The sequence below is a fragment of the Rattus norvegicus genome, chromosome 7 (genome assembly GCF_036323735.1).
Source record: "Rattus norvegicus strain BN/NHsdMcwi chromosome 7, GRCr8, whole genome shotgun sequence".
Classification (NCBI taxonomy): Eukaryota; Metazoa; Chordata; class Mammalia; order Rodentia; family Muridae; genus Rattus; species Rattus norvegicus.
Window position 1 is genome coordinate 135175688 of NC_086025.1, and position 14021 is coordinate 135189708.

General features: G+C 47.2%; 1 protein-coding gene across 18 annotated transcripts in view; it reads right to left on the reverse strand.

Annotated features, from left to right (window-relative positions):
- Positions 1-11487: 11487 nt before the first annotated feature.
- The window catches only part of Csad (cysteine sulfinic acid decarboxylase), a 29321-nt gene continuing 26787 nt past the window's right edge, over positions 11488-14021 (reverse strand). For 13 of the 18 annotated variants that reach the window (XM_039079838.2, XM_063264188.1, XM_006242438.5 and 10 more), the window contains 4 exons: positions 13620-13819; positions 13444-13495; positions 13214-13303; positions 11488-12436 (listed from right to left, as the gene is read on the reverse strand). In XM_039079838.2, the coding sequence (XP_038935766.1) occupies positions 12263-12436; positions 13214-13303; positions 13444-13495; positions 13620-13819 (516 nt within the window). In that variant the 3' untranslated portion in view covers positions 11488-12262. Of the gene's footprint in view, positions 12437-13213; positions 13304-13443; positions 13496-13619; positions 13820-14021 lie in introns of those variants that run through there. The other 5 variants (XM_063264193.1, XM_063264191.1, XM_063264192.1 and 2 more) reach the window with 2 other exon arrangements.

Sequence of the window (14021 nt, forward strand, 5' to 3'; positions counted from 1 at the left end):
AGGCTACCTTTTGGTTTCCCACTTGTAGTGTTTTCTGCCAAACCGAGACCATTCCCCCTTATCAGTAACTTGTTCTGTCTAGAAAGCGGACAGTGATTTTTCTGTGAGCTCAGAATCTGGGTGTTTCTCGTCTGGGGTTTCTTCTTTATCTTCTGTGTCCCTCCATTCTGTAAACCCGGGTCTTTGACGGAGCCAGCGAGGTATTTTCCACTCTGTAATTATGTCATCACGTCTACCTTCCCCCATCTGCTCCTTTGAATTCCAGAACAGTTCGCTATTGGAACTATTGGATCTAGAATCGAAGCATAATAGCCTTCTAATTATTTCCATCTTCCCACATTATTTGTCCTGTGCCTCGAAATATTTTTTCCACTTGTTCATCCAAGCCACCGACTTGAGTCTTGCCAGTAACCATTCTGTCCCTCGATACATATACTGGGGGTTTTTTGTTATTCAAAACAACCATTTTATTTCCAGAAAGTGATGGCGTTTGGGGCCTTGGAATTGTTTTTGTTTTTGTATGTGACTTGGATATATTTAAGCGCTCCTGACTGCTTGAGCTGCTAGATGCTTCTTCCTGTGAGTCCTTATGTTTTCTGGTGGATGGGGAACCAGGCATAGTAACTGCCATCTCTATAGGGCCCCAGCTCTGAGTTATTCTTTTTTAGCATGCGGTGGCCCTGACTTCTGCTCAGAGGTTCCAAAGGTCACCTATTCAATGGCAATGGCAAATGGCTGTCCGCACCAGGCCTGCTCTCCTATAACCCTGAGATCAGGCCCTATCTTGTACTCCCCAGCAGGATCGTGACTAAGGACAGGTGTCTGGGAATGAAGGAACCATCTCTGGACTTGGTAATGTAGATCGTTGAACTCTCTCTCACCCCAAACTCAACCCAAGAGTTTCTGATTCACTGACTCACTGAGTCTGGAGGGAGGCCAGAGAACTCACTTCTTAAGGAGTGTGCAGGGCTGGCCAAGGCTGCGGAACTAGAGGCTACACCTACTGCTTTTGAGGCTGGAAGGATGGCTCAATGGTTAAGAGTACTTGCCACAGAGCTACCTAATTCAGATCCCAGTACCACAAATCCAGCCAGGTGTGGTCGGTCATACATGCCCGAAACCCCATGAAGATACAGGATAATCTAGGTCTGGCTTGGCTTAGCCAAGAAAGAAAAACTCCAGGCTGGAGAGATGGCTTAGCAGTTAAGAGAACTGACTGCTCTTCCAGAGGTCCTGAGTTCAATTCCCAGCAACCACATGGTAACAGGACCCCATGCCCTCTTCTGGTGTATGTCTAAGGACAGCTGCAGTGTACTCATATAAATAAAAATAAATCTTGTAATAGGCACACAGTGGTGAAGGAGTGAAGCCTGTGCCCTCATCTAACCACTGCTCAGTTATTTTTAAAGTAAGTGGTGGTGGATGAGCATTATAGGATATGGAATTGGTTCTTTCTGCCAAGTGTACCTCAGGGATTAAACTCAGGTTGTCAGGCTCGGCAGCAAATGCTCCTCAGACCGGAGCAATCCTGTCACCCCTGGGTTGCTTTTCATTTCTTTTTGTGTTTGATAAAGATATTACTTCAACGTCAGGCCTGCATTGCCTCCTGGTTTCATGTTAGGTCCTTCTGTTTGTTTCTGGTCCTGAGGCTTATAGACTATAGAACTGGGTGCATGGAACACACACACACACACACACACACACACACACACACACACACACACACACACAGAGAGAGAGAGAGAGAGAGAGAGAGAGACAGAGACAGAGACAGAGACAGAGACATACACAGAGAGACCAGATAGACAGACACACAGAGACAAGACAGACACACAGAGACAGACAGACACACAGAGAAAGACACACAGACATACAGAGAGAGAGAGACATACACAGAGAGACAAGACACAGACAGACACACAGAGACAGACAGACACACAGAGACAGACACACAGAGAAAGACAGACACACATACATACACATGCACACGCATGCACACACACAGACATACACACACACAGACACACAGACACAGACACACACGCACACACACACCCTAATCCTCCATCTCTTACATCCTTCTCTCCAGACCCTCTTCCCCATCATCACCACATTTCTGGAGTTACCCTGTGATCTGTCTACTTGGATGCTCATTGCCATTCAACATTGTGTGGTTCTGAGTCTACAAAAGGCCCTAATTTAGCATGAGATGCTGGCTGCAGTCGATCTCTTATTGCCTTTCCCATTATAGAGAACTGTTGCAGTAAATCTCCAACCCCAGTGAGCCCATGCAATGACTACACAACCCAGTTGTGTTTATAAGCTGCACGCCTAGACCGGGCAGACCTGCCACTGCACTGCTCTCTTCCCAGCTATGAGATTCCTTGCTACTTGCAGCTCCTCCAGGCCATGTGGTTCTACTCCTTCTTCCTCCTCCTCTTCCTCTGTCTCCTCGTCTGCCTCTCCTCCTTCCTCTCTTCCCTCCCTCTAAAACCTCCAGCCCCACCTTTCCCTTCCACTGCCCAATCACAGGCTCTAACCTTTACTTGACCAGTTAAAATGGGGAGAAGGTTCACATGAAATCACATGTGAGTACATGATCCACTCCTGGAGCCCCTCTTGAGGAAGCAGAATTAACATCAAAATGCAAACAGCAACAGGGCAGTCCACAACAGACCTACTCTGATACACGACTAGCGTATAGCTTTATGAACCATCTGAGAGGAAGGAACCTCGACTGAGAAAACCCTTCCATACGATCTGTCTGTAGGAAATCTACAGGGTATTCTCTTAACTAGTGATTGATATGGGAAGGCCAAGCTCACTCTGGGAAGTGCCAGCCTGAGCTTGTGGTCCTGGGTTCTATAACAAAGCAGGATGAACAAGCCATGTGGAACAAGCCAGTACGCGACTCCTACCTCCCTTCAGTGACAAAATAAACCTTTTCTTCCCCAATTTGTTTTGATCGTGGTGTTTACCTCAACCCTAGCAATGCTAATGCAGAAATGGAAGGAATGTGGTGGTCTGATTGAGAATGGCCCTCATAGGCTCACATTTGTCCCCAGCGGGTGGCTGGGTGGAACTGTTTGGGAAGAATTAGGGGGTGTGGACTTGTTGGAGGTGTTATTTGGGGATGTGCTTTGAGGCTTCAAAAGCCTATGTCATTCCGGTTGGTCTTCTCTCCCTGCCTCTTGGTTGTGGATCACGTGAGCTCTCAGCTACTGCTCTAGTACCGTGCCTACCTGATTGCCTCCACACTCCCCACCACGGTCATGGCTTTTACTGCCCCCTGAAACCATGAGCTGCAAATTAAACTCTTTTTTTTTCTTTTTTCTTTTTTTCGGAGCTGGGGACCGAACCCAGGGCCTTGCACTTGCTAGACGAGCGCTCTACCACTGAGCTAAATCCCCAACCCCCAAATTAAACTCTTTTATAAGTTGCCTTGGTCATAGCGTTTTATCACACAAGAGAAGAGTGACTAGGAAAATGAAAAAATCTTGAAAACGTCAAAGTCTTGAATGAAAAGTATTGAAAAATGTTGGTCCTTCCTATACCTTTTAAATATATGCAAAGTAGGCTAGGACCAGCATGATGGCTTAGCAGATAAAATCACCTGTCACGCCATCCTGATCACCTGAGTTTAATTCCCAGACTCAAGCAAAAGGAGAAGAGGGGCAAACCAGGAAACTGTTGTCTGGCCTCGCAGTCTGGTATCCATCCAGTGCACTCTCGGTGATTTTGTCGTATTTCACACGTCGCTGCTTTTACACTGGACAAGCAATGCTGCTGAGATACTCATCTCCTGTCTGCCAACACTGGTGCAGATCGCTCGTGTGCACCACATCTTACCGACATTTTCATCTGTAGTGGGCAGTTAGTGTGGACCTCAGAGGACTGGGGTTCTCGGTCGGATTTCCCAAGAGCTGGTCCTTAGTATGTTTAACTTAACAAACAACTGCTGGATGGTCTCCAGGTGGGAAGCTTGGGGTCTGAGCCTCTGTGACAGATCATGGGGCTGGGGCAGAGGATCAGTTTATAAAATGCTTGCCACGGAAGCATGAGGACCTGTGTTTGGAACCTTGGTGCCCACATAAATGCGGGGTGTGGCAGCCCACTTCTGTAACCTCTGGTCTGGGAAGTGGAGACAGGTGGACCCCTGGAGTTCACTGGCCAGCCAGTCTAGCTGAATCAAACTCTAGGCTCAGTGAAGGTAACTGGCTCACAAAAGCAAGGTGGGGTGAAATCAGGGCGAACACCCAGGTGTCTCTCCTGGCCCGCACACACCAGGCATGCATGCACCGGCCTAAACACGTACAAATACTACACCCAAAGTATACTTTAAAATGAATCATATATTGTCCTGGGTAGGTTTTTGCCAAGTGGACCTAGGCTAGGGTCATCTGGGAAGAGGGGAGTCGCTTCCAAGCCAGGCACGGTGGTGCACGTCTTGAATCCTAACACTTGGAATGTAGAATTATGAAGCTGTTGAGTTTGAGGCTCATCCTGTCTCCAAAATGAAAAAATTACAAACAAACAAAAAGACGCCTTAGTTAGATTAGAGCATAGGGAAACCTGTGAGGTTTTTTCTTTCTAATTTTTATGTGTATGGGTTTTGCTTGCATGTATGTATGTGTGCCATGTCTGGAGCCTGCAGCATTCAGAAGAAGTACCACATGCCCTGGAACTGGAGTTAGAGGTGGCTGTGAGAAACCATTTAGGTGCTAGGCACCGAATCTGGATGCTCTGCAGGAGCAACAAGTGCCCTTAACTGCCGGGTCTTCACTCCAGGCCCTCCTCTTCTCGACTCGTTACTGATGGAGGAGTGCCGTGACTGACTGTGTGCAGTCTTGTGGGAATATGTGTTCTTTGTTGACGAACTCTGCACAGCTCGAGGGACTTGACCCGACTGGGGGCAGGGAAGGAATGAAGGACGGACGGATGCACAGACACACAGACGCAGAGTTAGGAGTGGATGGTCTGGTTCTCTGACAGAAAGGCCACAGCAGCACCCTGGGAGCCCAGTGTATCAACTACATATGGGTGAACAGAGACAGGCTCACTACACACAGACAAACAAGGAAGTGGATTACTATACACCACTGAACAGGGAGGCAGAATCTCAATAGGAGCTGTTTCTGTAGGGAAGTCTTTGGCCTGCAACATCTTGGAGGAGAAAACTCTGTGGACATTCTCTACAGACAGTCAATGCTGGCACTTGGACCAGGGGAGGCTCTGCCATTCCCTCAGGGCTGAGGCCATCCATGCCCATGCCAATCAATTACATGTTTACTCACAGTGTCACTACCCACAACTCCTCGTGTCTCATTTACACCTCTGGGTATTGATGGGGTCATGTGACCTTACCTTTAATCCTTTGAGGAACTGCAGACTCTTTTCCAAAGCGGTTGTACCAACTTACATTCCCATGGGCAGAGCATGTGGCTTTGAATTCTCTACATTCTCGCAGAACTTAGTATCTTTTATGATAGCTGTGTCCTGAGTGTGATTTGCTATCCGGAGTGTGGCTGGTTGGTTTGTTTTTTATTTTGTTTTTTGATCCAGGGTTTCTCTGTGTAGCCTTGGCTGTCCTGAATTTGTTCTGTAAACCAGGTCAGCCTGGAACTCACAGAGACCCACCTGCCTCTGCCTCCCAAGGCTGTGTCCACCAGGGAAATATTTCCTTTACTTGTTGAACTGTTTTGTTTCTTTTTGTTTTGTGGCTCTGGGGTTGAACCTAGGGTCTTCTACATGCTTGACAAGTGGTGTATCAGAGCTACAGCCCAAGGCCTTGCTGAGACAGACCGTGGCTGACCTACAACTTATCAGGTAGTTCAGGCTGGCCCTAAACCCTGGTGATTCTTCTGCCTGTTTCCTGAGTGAGTGCTGGCACTGCAGATGCAAACCAGACCTAACTGTCTCACTATACTCTTGATTTGCTTTTCCTGATGACTAAGGAGGTTGGGAACCTTGAGGCTTGCTTAGAAGGCCCTGTTCATCATCTCTGGAGAAATGACTATTCAGACATCAGCCTTGTTTTCCAAATCAGGCTGTGTTGTCATTATTGAGTTTTAAGAGTTCTAAGCTGGGTACAGTAAGTAGCACACACCTGTGATTCCAGCACTTGGGAGAACCAGGAATTGAAAGTCATCTTTGGGTACAATAATTGTAAATTTGAGGTCAAACTGGGTTACCATAAGACCCTGTTTCAAGCTTGGAGATGGTGACACACACCTTTAATCCCAGCACTGGGGAGGCAGAGGCAGGCAGATCTCTGTGAATTCAAGTCCAGCCTGGTCTACAGCATGAGTTCCACAATAGCCAAGGTTACATAGACAAACCCTGTCTCCAAAACCAAACCAAACCAAAACAGCTGGGTGGTGGTGCACGCCCTTGATCCTAGCACTTGGGAGGCAGAGACAGGTGGATCTCTGAGCTTGAGGCCAACCTGGTCTACAGGATGGAGTTCTGAGAGTTTCAGGACAGCCAGGGCTACAAAGGGAAACCCTGTCTCAGAAAACATTTGTGCATTGTTGTGGTTTACTGAGCACATACTTTTCACGCTTGTTAATTTCCCTGTTATCCTTTTTGACATTCCTATAAATGTATGATAGTTTCATTTTAGATCATTGTTAATAGAACCATTACTCATCTTTGTTTATTGACGGGAGTGTTCGATACAGGGATCCTCACACAGTTGAGACTGGACTCAGCTCCTAATTAATAAAGCCAGGGATAGCTTTAAACTCCAATCTCCTGCCTGAGCCCCGCTATGCCAGGGTTACGAGCATTTCCCACCATAGCCCACTCTACACACGCTCATCTGTGCCCTGTGAGCTTGAGAACTTTCCAGTTGTTTTAGGCAGGCGCACTAGCACTGTGCTATGCCCCCAATGTGTGTGTGTGTGTGTGTGTGTGTGTGTGTGTGTGTGTGTGTGTGAAATCGAGAACTCCACATACACTAGAGAAGTGCTGGTTACTAGAGTCCAGTATGTCTAAGTTATTTTGGTGGAGTTTCTACACGTTATACATAAACAGAAATAGTTTTGATTTTTTTCCCTTTCGAATATATAATGACTTTTATTTCATTTCTTACCTAACTGCCCTGGCTAGAACCTTGAGCTCTGTGCTAAGCAGTGGGGGGTGGGGAGGTGGGGGGAAGAAGTAGGTATTATCTTGTTCCTAATCTTAAGGCAACACAGACTTGGAGAGAAAAAGACACAACCAGTTAGACACACACACACACACACACACACACACACACACACACACACACATATTTGTGTGTGTATGAATATATATATATTTTATATATATGAATGAATGAACAGCTGTAAGAGGAAACATTATGAGAACTGACTCACAGTACGAAGGCAAAGCACGTCATACTATGCTATCTGTGACCTAAAAGACCAGGAAGTCCAGCTGTGTAATTCAATCTAGTTCAAGGGCATGGAACCTTTGGTGTGACTCCTGGCCTGAGCTCAAAGGCCAGGAACAGGAGATCCAGTGCAGAGAACAGGAGATGAGGATGCCCAAGATCAGGAAGTGTCCCTGAGGACTGGATGATATACACCCATATCAGAGGGTCAATTTCTTTCTTTCTTTACTTTTTTTAAAAATTTTTGTTTAACTTTATGTGAGCTGGTGCTTTGTCTGCATGTATGTCTATGGAGAGTGTAAGATCTTTATGTGCACTGGTGCTTTGTCTGCATGTGTGTCTATGGAAGAATGTAAGATCTTGCATGTATGTCTATGGAGAGTGTAAGATCTTTATGTGCACTGGTGCTTTGTCTGCATGTTATGTCTATGGAAAGTGTAAGATCTTGGAGTTACAGATAGTTGTAAGTTGATTTGTGGGTCCTGGGATTTGAAACCGGGTCCAGCCCTGAGAGTCAAAATTCTTTATTCAGTCTCCTGATTTAAATGCTAACTTTTTAGAAACACCATCAGAAATAGTACTTTACCAGCCATCTAGACATCTCTTAAGCCTTAGCAGGTTGTCACATAAAATTAACTATCCTGGGCTGGAGAGATGACTCAGCAGTTAAGAGCACTGACTGCTCTTCCAGAGGTCCTGAGTTCAACTCCCAGCAACTACATGGTGGTTCACTATCATCTGTAGTGGGATCTGATGCCCTCTTCTGGTGTGTCTGAAGACGGCAGAAGTATACTCACATATATAAAATAAATAAATGTTTTTTAAAAAATTAACTATCACAACAATAAACCTCTAACTACAATGAATAGGAAAAAGAGAGAAAATATAATCAGTATCAGAAATGAAGGTAGCAACACTATAGATCCTAAAGTAGCAATACTACAGATCCTACAGTAGTGAAACTATAGACCCTACAGTAGAGATACTATAGATCCTACAGTAGTGATACTACAGACTCTACAGTAGATACTACAGACCCTACAGTAGTGATACTACAGACCCTACAGTAGATACTACAGATCCTACAGTAGTGAAACTATAGACCCTACAGTAGAGATACTATAGATCCTACAGTAGTGATACTACAGACCCTACAGTAGTGATACTACAGATCCTACAGTAGTGATACTGCAGACCCTACAGTAGTGATACTACAGATCCTACAGTAGTGATACTGCAGACCCTACAGTAGTGATACTACAGACCCTACAGTAGTGATACTACAGATCCTACAGTAGCAACACTACAGACCCTACAGTAGCGATACTACAGACCCTATAGTAGTGATACTACAGACCCTACAGTCGCAATACTACAGACCCTAACAGGACTAAAGAAACAAGTCTATGTCAATAAGCCCCTCAGCCCAGTTGAAGTAGAAAGGATTAAGTTTTTAAATGTTATCTATTTATTTTACATAGGTGTCACAGTGTGGGAATGGGGTCTCTCCTTTCACCATGTGGGTCTTGTTGATTAAACTCAGGTCATCAGGCTTGACAGCAAGTGCCTTCAGCAGCTGAGCCATCTTATTGGCCTGACAAATTTATTTTTTATTTTGTTTTATTTTTGAGAGGCTCTCACTATTTGGGCTTGGCTGGCTTAGAGCTAGCTAGCTATGTAGAGTAGGCTGGCCAAGAACTCATAGAGCTCCACCTGCTTTTGCCTCTTGAGTACTGGAATTTAAAGGTACACGCAATTACACCCAGCTCCAACAAATTTCTTAAAACTAAACAAACAAAAACTACCAGTTACTAAAAATGAAACCATCTCAATAGCCTTTATCAATTAACTAGGTGGATTTTTTTTCTTTTGAGACAGGATCTTACCATGCACCCATTCTGGACCTGATCTCTATATAAACCAGCCTGGCCTTGAACTCAGAGACCCCCTTGTCTCTGCCTTCTGAGTGCTAAGGCATGAGTCATGACTAGATTTCAAAAAAAAAAAGTGCATTCATGTACAGATGCACGCATGCATTCATACATACATACATCTTTAAAATTATTTACTATGCATGTGTGTGTGTGTGTGTGTAACAGCTGTGCCACAGCATGCATGTAATTTACAATATGTATGTCTCTGTATGTAAGAACACTCACGCCACAGCATGCATGTAAAGTCAGTGAACAACCACCAGGAATCAGTTCCCTCCTCCAACTGTGTTGGCTCTGAGATTCCAGCTCGGCTTATTTCTCTTGGCAAGAACCACCTTTACCTGGGGAGCCATCCCAACAGCCCCAGGAGCAGACTATTCAGTATGTATTGTAAGAAAAGGCTGAAAACAGGCTATAAAGAACTATGTGTACGGGTGTAGTGGTGTAGGCTTTAGTCCTAGCACTCGTGAGGCACAGGCAGGTACATGACTGTGAGTTCGAGGCCAGCCTGGTCTACAAAGTGAGTTATAGGATGGCCAGGGCTGTACAAAGTGAGACCCTGTCTAAAAATCTTTTAAATTAAATAAACAAAGTAACTTAATGTGAGATCTACTTATGTTGGCGGTAGAGGGTATGGTTAAAATGTACTCTAGGAATACTGTCAAAATTGGGCCATCAGGCTAAATTCCTATACCACATGGAAATTTTTGGTCTAGAGCAATCTGTCACCATGCGCTATCTCAGCTCAGAGGCCGAGGAGGCTCTGCCACAGTCTCTGTCACTCTGAGGCATTCCGTGGCTGAGAGACGCACAGGAGAATGCAGCACGCCCTGGAAGCTGAGAATGGGATCATCTGAGGACAGAGCTGTGAACTTCACCTGCAGGAGTGGCAGGAGCCTCTACCGGGAGGCTGCACTGGAGAGCTCAACAGCCTGGTGTTTTCGGGATGCTGCAGGTCCTCAGGTGGAGCACGGATCTGGGCCGGGAAGCACAGCAGAAGCCTCAGCTGGCCTCCTGAGCAGTGGTAAAGGCAAGCACTTTATCACAGAAGCACACCTCAGCCCTTAAGTGCTTTGTGCAAAACACTGGCAATCCCAGCAGCACCACTGGAGGCTGAATTACACAAGTTGTTTCTCAAGACAGGGTCCTCATGTATCTAGGCGGACCCTGAAACGGTCCAGAGTTCTGGAATTACAGGTGTATGCCAGCACACACCCAGACTGTGGTGCAGTCCTGGAGCTCAAAACTAAGGTAGTGAGGACGAACACTACACAAACACTCCACCAGGTGGGCTACATCCCTAGTCCTATTTTGTTTTTTGTGGAGAATTTTTTTTCTTTTTTTTTTTTTTTTCGGAGCTGGGGACCAAACCCAGGGCCTTGTGCTTGCTAGGCAAGTGCTCTACCACTGAGCTAAATCCCCAACCCCTTGTGGAGAATTTGTTAAGGAATGGGATTTGCAGGGCTGGGCATAGCCGCATTCATCTGTAATGCTGTCAGGAGGATCAGGAGTTCGAGGCCAGCATAGGTTACGTGAGACCTTGCCTCAAGAAAACACAAAACAATAAACCTGAAATCTCAGGAGAGGTGAAGACAGGAGGGCCAGAAGTGCTATGTAGCTAGTTCAAAACACACACACACACACACACACGCACGGATATGGTGGCTCACGCCTCCAATCACAGCATACTGAGGCAGGAGAATAGCTGATAGTGTGAGGCTAGCCTTGGCTACACGGTGCGTTAAGCTTCAGCTGCAGAGTGAGATAGCTTCAAAACACGAGGGAGGTAAGAAGATGGGGCTCTTCTCTCCAGATAAATCCTGGGCCTGTCTCCTTTCCTTTCTCCTTTCCACCAGGTCTCACCATGTAGCTCTGGCTGGCTGGAACGCACTATGTAGACGAGGCTGGCCTGGAACTCACAGAGGTTTATCTGCCTCTGTCTCTGTCTCTCAGTGCTGGGATTCAAGGTGCCGTGCCTGACTGCTTTGTTTCTGGTATCCCAAGGTGCTATTAGGTGTGACTGCCTTCACCCTGCATTGTTCCTCTCCCACTAAGGTTCCGAGTGGAGACGATGTCTCTCTCTCATGATTGCCTCTTTAATGCGCTTCCTGTCTGCCTGCTTGCTTCAAGTTCTCCATTGTTGAGTTACAAATAAAACTTTAAAACATACCAGAATATAGTGACAAAGCTTTATTGTTGTATCTCAGAAGTAGGTGATGTGGTTACATAATAAAGTGGGGAAGCAGGGAAGGTCTGAGAGGCTGACTTAGGAACAGCCTGTTATCCTCTTCCAGGGAAAACTGCTGACCTTTGGCACAGTTCCACTCACCGCCTTTTCCTATGTATTTTTTTTTTTTAGTTTAACTCAGATACCATGATATATAAACTCATATCTAGCTTTCTTTTTTTTTTTTTTTTTTTTGTGGTTCTTTTTTTCGGAGCTGGGGACCGAACCCAGGGCCTTGCGCTTCCTAGGCAAGGGCTCTACCACTGAGCTAAATCCCCAACCCCCATATCTAGCTTTCTTAATACATCGTACCATATCTCTCATATTAATAACAATTTTTTATAGACATAATCTTAATGAAAAATATTTCTTTCTTTTCCTTTCTTTCTTCCTTCCTTTCTTTTTTTTTGAGACAGGTTTTTTTTCTGTGTAGGCCAGCTCTGTAGACCAGGCTGGCCTCAAACTCAAGAGATCTGCTTGTGTCTGCCTCTGCCTCCCCAGTGCTGGTATTAACGGTGTGTACCACTATGACCGACTTAAAAGAAGCACATTTCGTAAGAACAGACTGTAGTGTGCTTAGACACCGTCCTGGCAGCCAATACTTAGCTAGGAGAGTTAGTGTGTGGGGGCTCACACAGTCAAGGCCACTGTTTCCTAGAAAGGTCGCTTTTGGGAACCCAGGAGCTTATGCAGAGCTTGGGTGGGGCAGAGAGAGGAAGCAGCTCACAGGTCCTGGCCCAGACGCTCCAGCTCGCCCAGAAGGAAGTCTATATCGGCCTGGACCAGTATGGGGTTGGCCACCACCATTCGGAAGAAGTTGGCCCGGGTCCCATGGGGCTGGTAGCCGATCATCATGGTTCCCTTCTTCACCATGCGCTCCTTGAGCACAGGGGCCACCTGTGGGGAGCAGCAGGGAGCTGAAGCAGCTGCCCAGCTCCCTGGGCCACCTGGCTCCAGAAGCTGCCATCCCCACACCCTGCCACCTCTGTGGCACACTCTCTGCTCACACCACCTTTCCCACCACATGCAGCCTGAGTGGCCTTCTCCATGTAAAACCTGCTTTCTTCCACCCTCTCCTCTCTCCAGGAGCTGGGAACACTGAACCAGACTCGTCTCTGATTTTCAACACTGCTCCTCCTCAGTCCCAAGCCTTCATCCCCAATACCTTCTTAGTTCCTGACATGTTTCTGACCTGCACCATGTGATCTAGAGGTAACTCACCAAGCCGCCTTGAACACAATGTACACAGGGAACACCTCTTGTGCAGTACCAGCCCCGGAGGGCAGGGCACTGCTGTTCCTTCAGGTTACTGAGGCAGCCAGCACTAACCCATTCTTAGGAATAAGGACATAACACATCCCTGCCTCTGAAAGCACACCTGGGACGATCAGCTATTCCTGGTCTCGTTTTGGCCTTAGTTCCAGCACAGACATCTGTGTGGTGCATGCTGGTGACTTCTTCCGGTAACCCCCTCTGTCTCCTTACTTTCCAGAAAAATATTTTTCTCCCTACCTGTACCCCATGAAAAGTGAGAGTAAGGAGGTGCTTGTTCTCCTGCGCCCGCCATCTCGAGAGGCAGGCATATGCAATACGAGGCACAGCCAGCAGAGGGCGGAAACATACCTGCTGCTTAGCTCCTGGAAGTGGGTTACCAAAGGGCAAAGACTAGACTACCTGAGACAGCCTCTGGCTGTAATCTGGGCTCTCCTTCTTCCCCCGCAGGCTGGGAGGCACAAACCAGAAGCACACGTTGACGAACTCGGGCTGAGGGGAGGGATGAGGGAGGCATAAGTTGGGGAAGGGAGGGGTTGTTTCCCTGTCTTTGCTCCTGGTCCTTTATGAGGCTTCACATATAGAGCAAGGTGGGCGGTGGGAGAGGCATTCAAAGGAGCCAGGAGTCCTACCTCCATGACCAACTCAAATCCTTCCCGCTTTTTTATCTCCTCCACCAAGTACCTGGGGGAAAGGGTAAGAAACACATGGAGGGAAGGCAGAGGCAAGGAGACAGGGGAGACTGACAGAGGCCCCAGGAAGTCCGTGGAGAGCGGAAGAGAACGCAATGTGGGTCCTCCATGCCTACCGAGTGAGAGCAAAGGCCTGGTCGATGCGCCACTCCAGCCCTTGCCCACCCTGCGCCTTCCACATGAGCCACAGCTTCAGACAGTCCACGCGGCGGCCACACTGCACCACCTTGTCTCCGGTGTCCAGAGCCACGTTGTAGAACTTGTCTTGCTGGAAGAGGTAGCTGGCCTGGGACCCGTGGCAGCGCTTGAGCAGGTTCTGTGGGGAGGGAGCTGTCAGCAGGCCGTCTGGGGTGCTACTGGGCCACAACTTAGCCACCTTTCTTCTCCCTGGAGTTAGGCAGCCTGAGACAGCGGCCAGCCAACCCAGACCTCTCTCTGGGCCGCCACCAACACCAAAGCTCTTTCCAAGTCCTGCCCAGGATCCCTCCGACCGTAAGTACAAGAGAAATGCTTTCTGT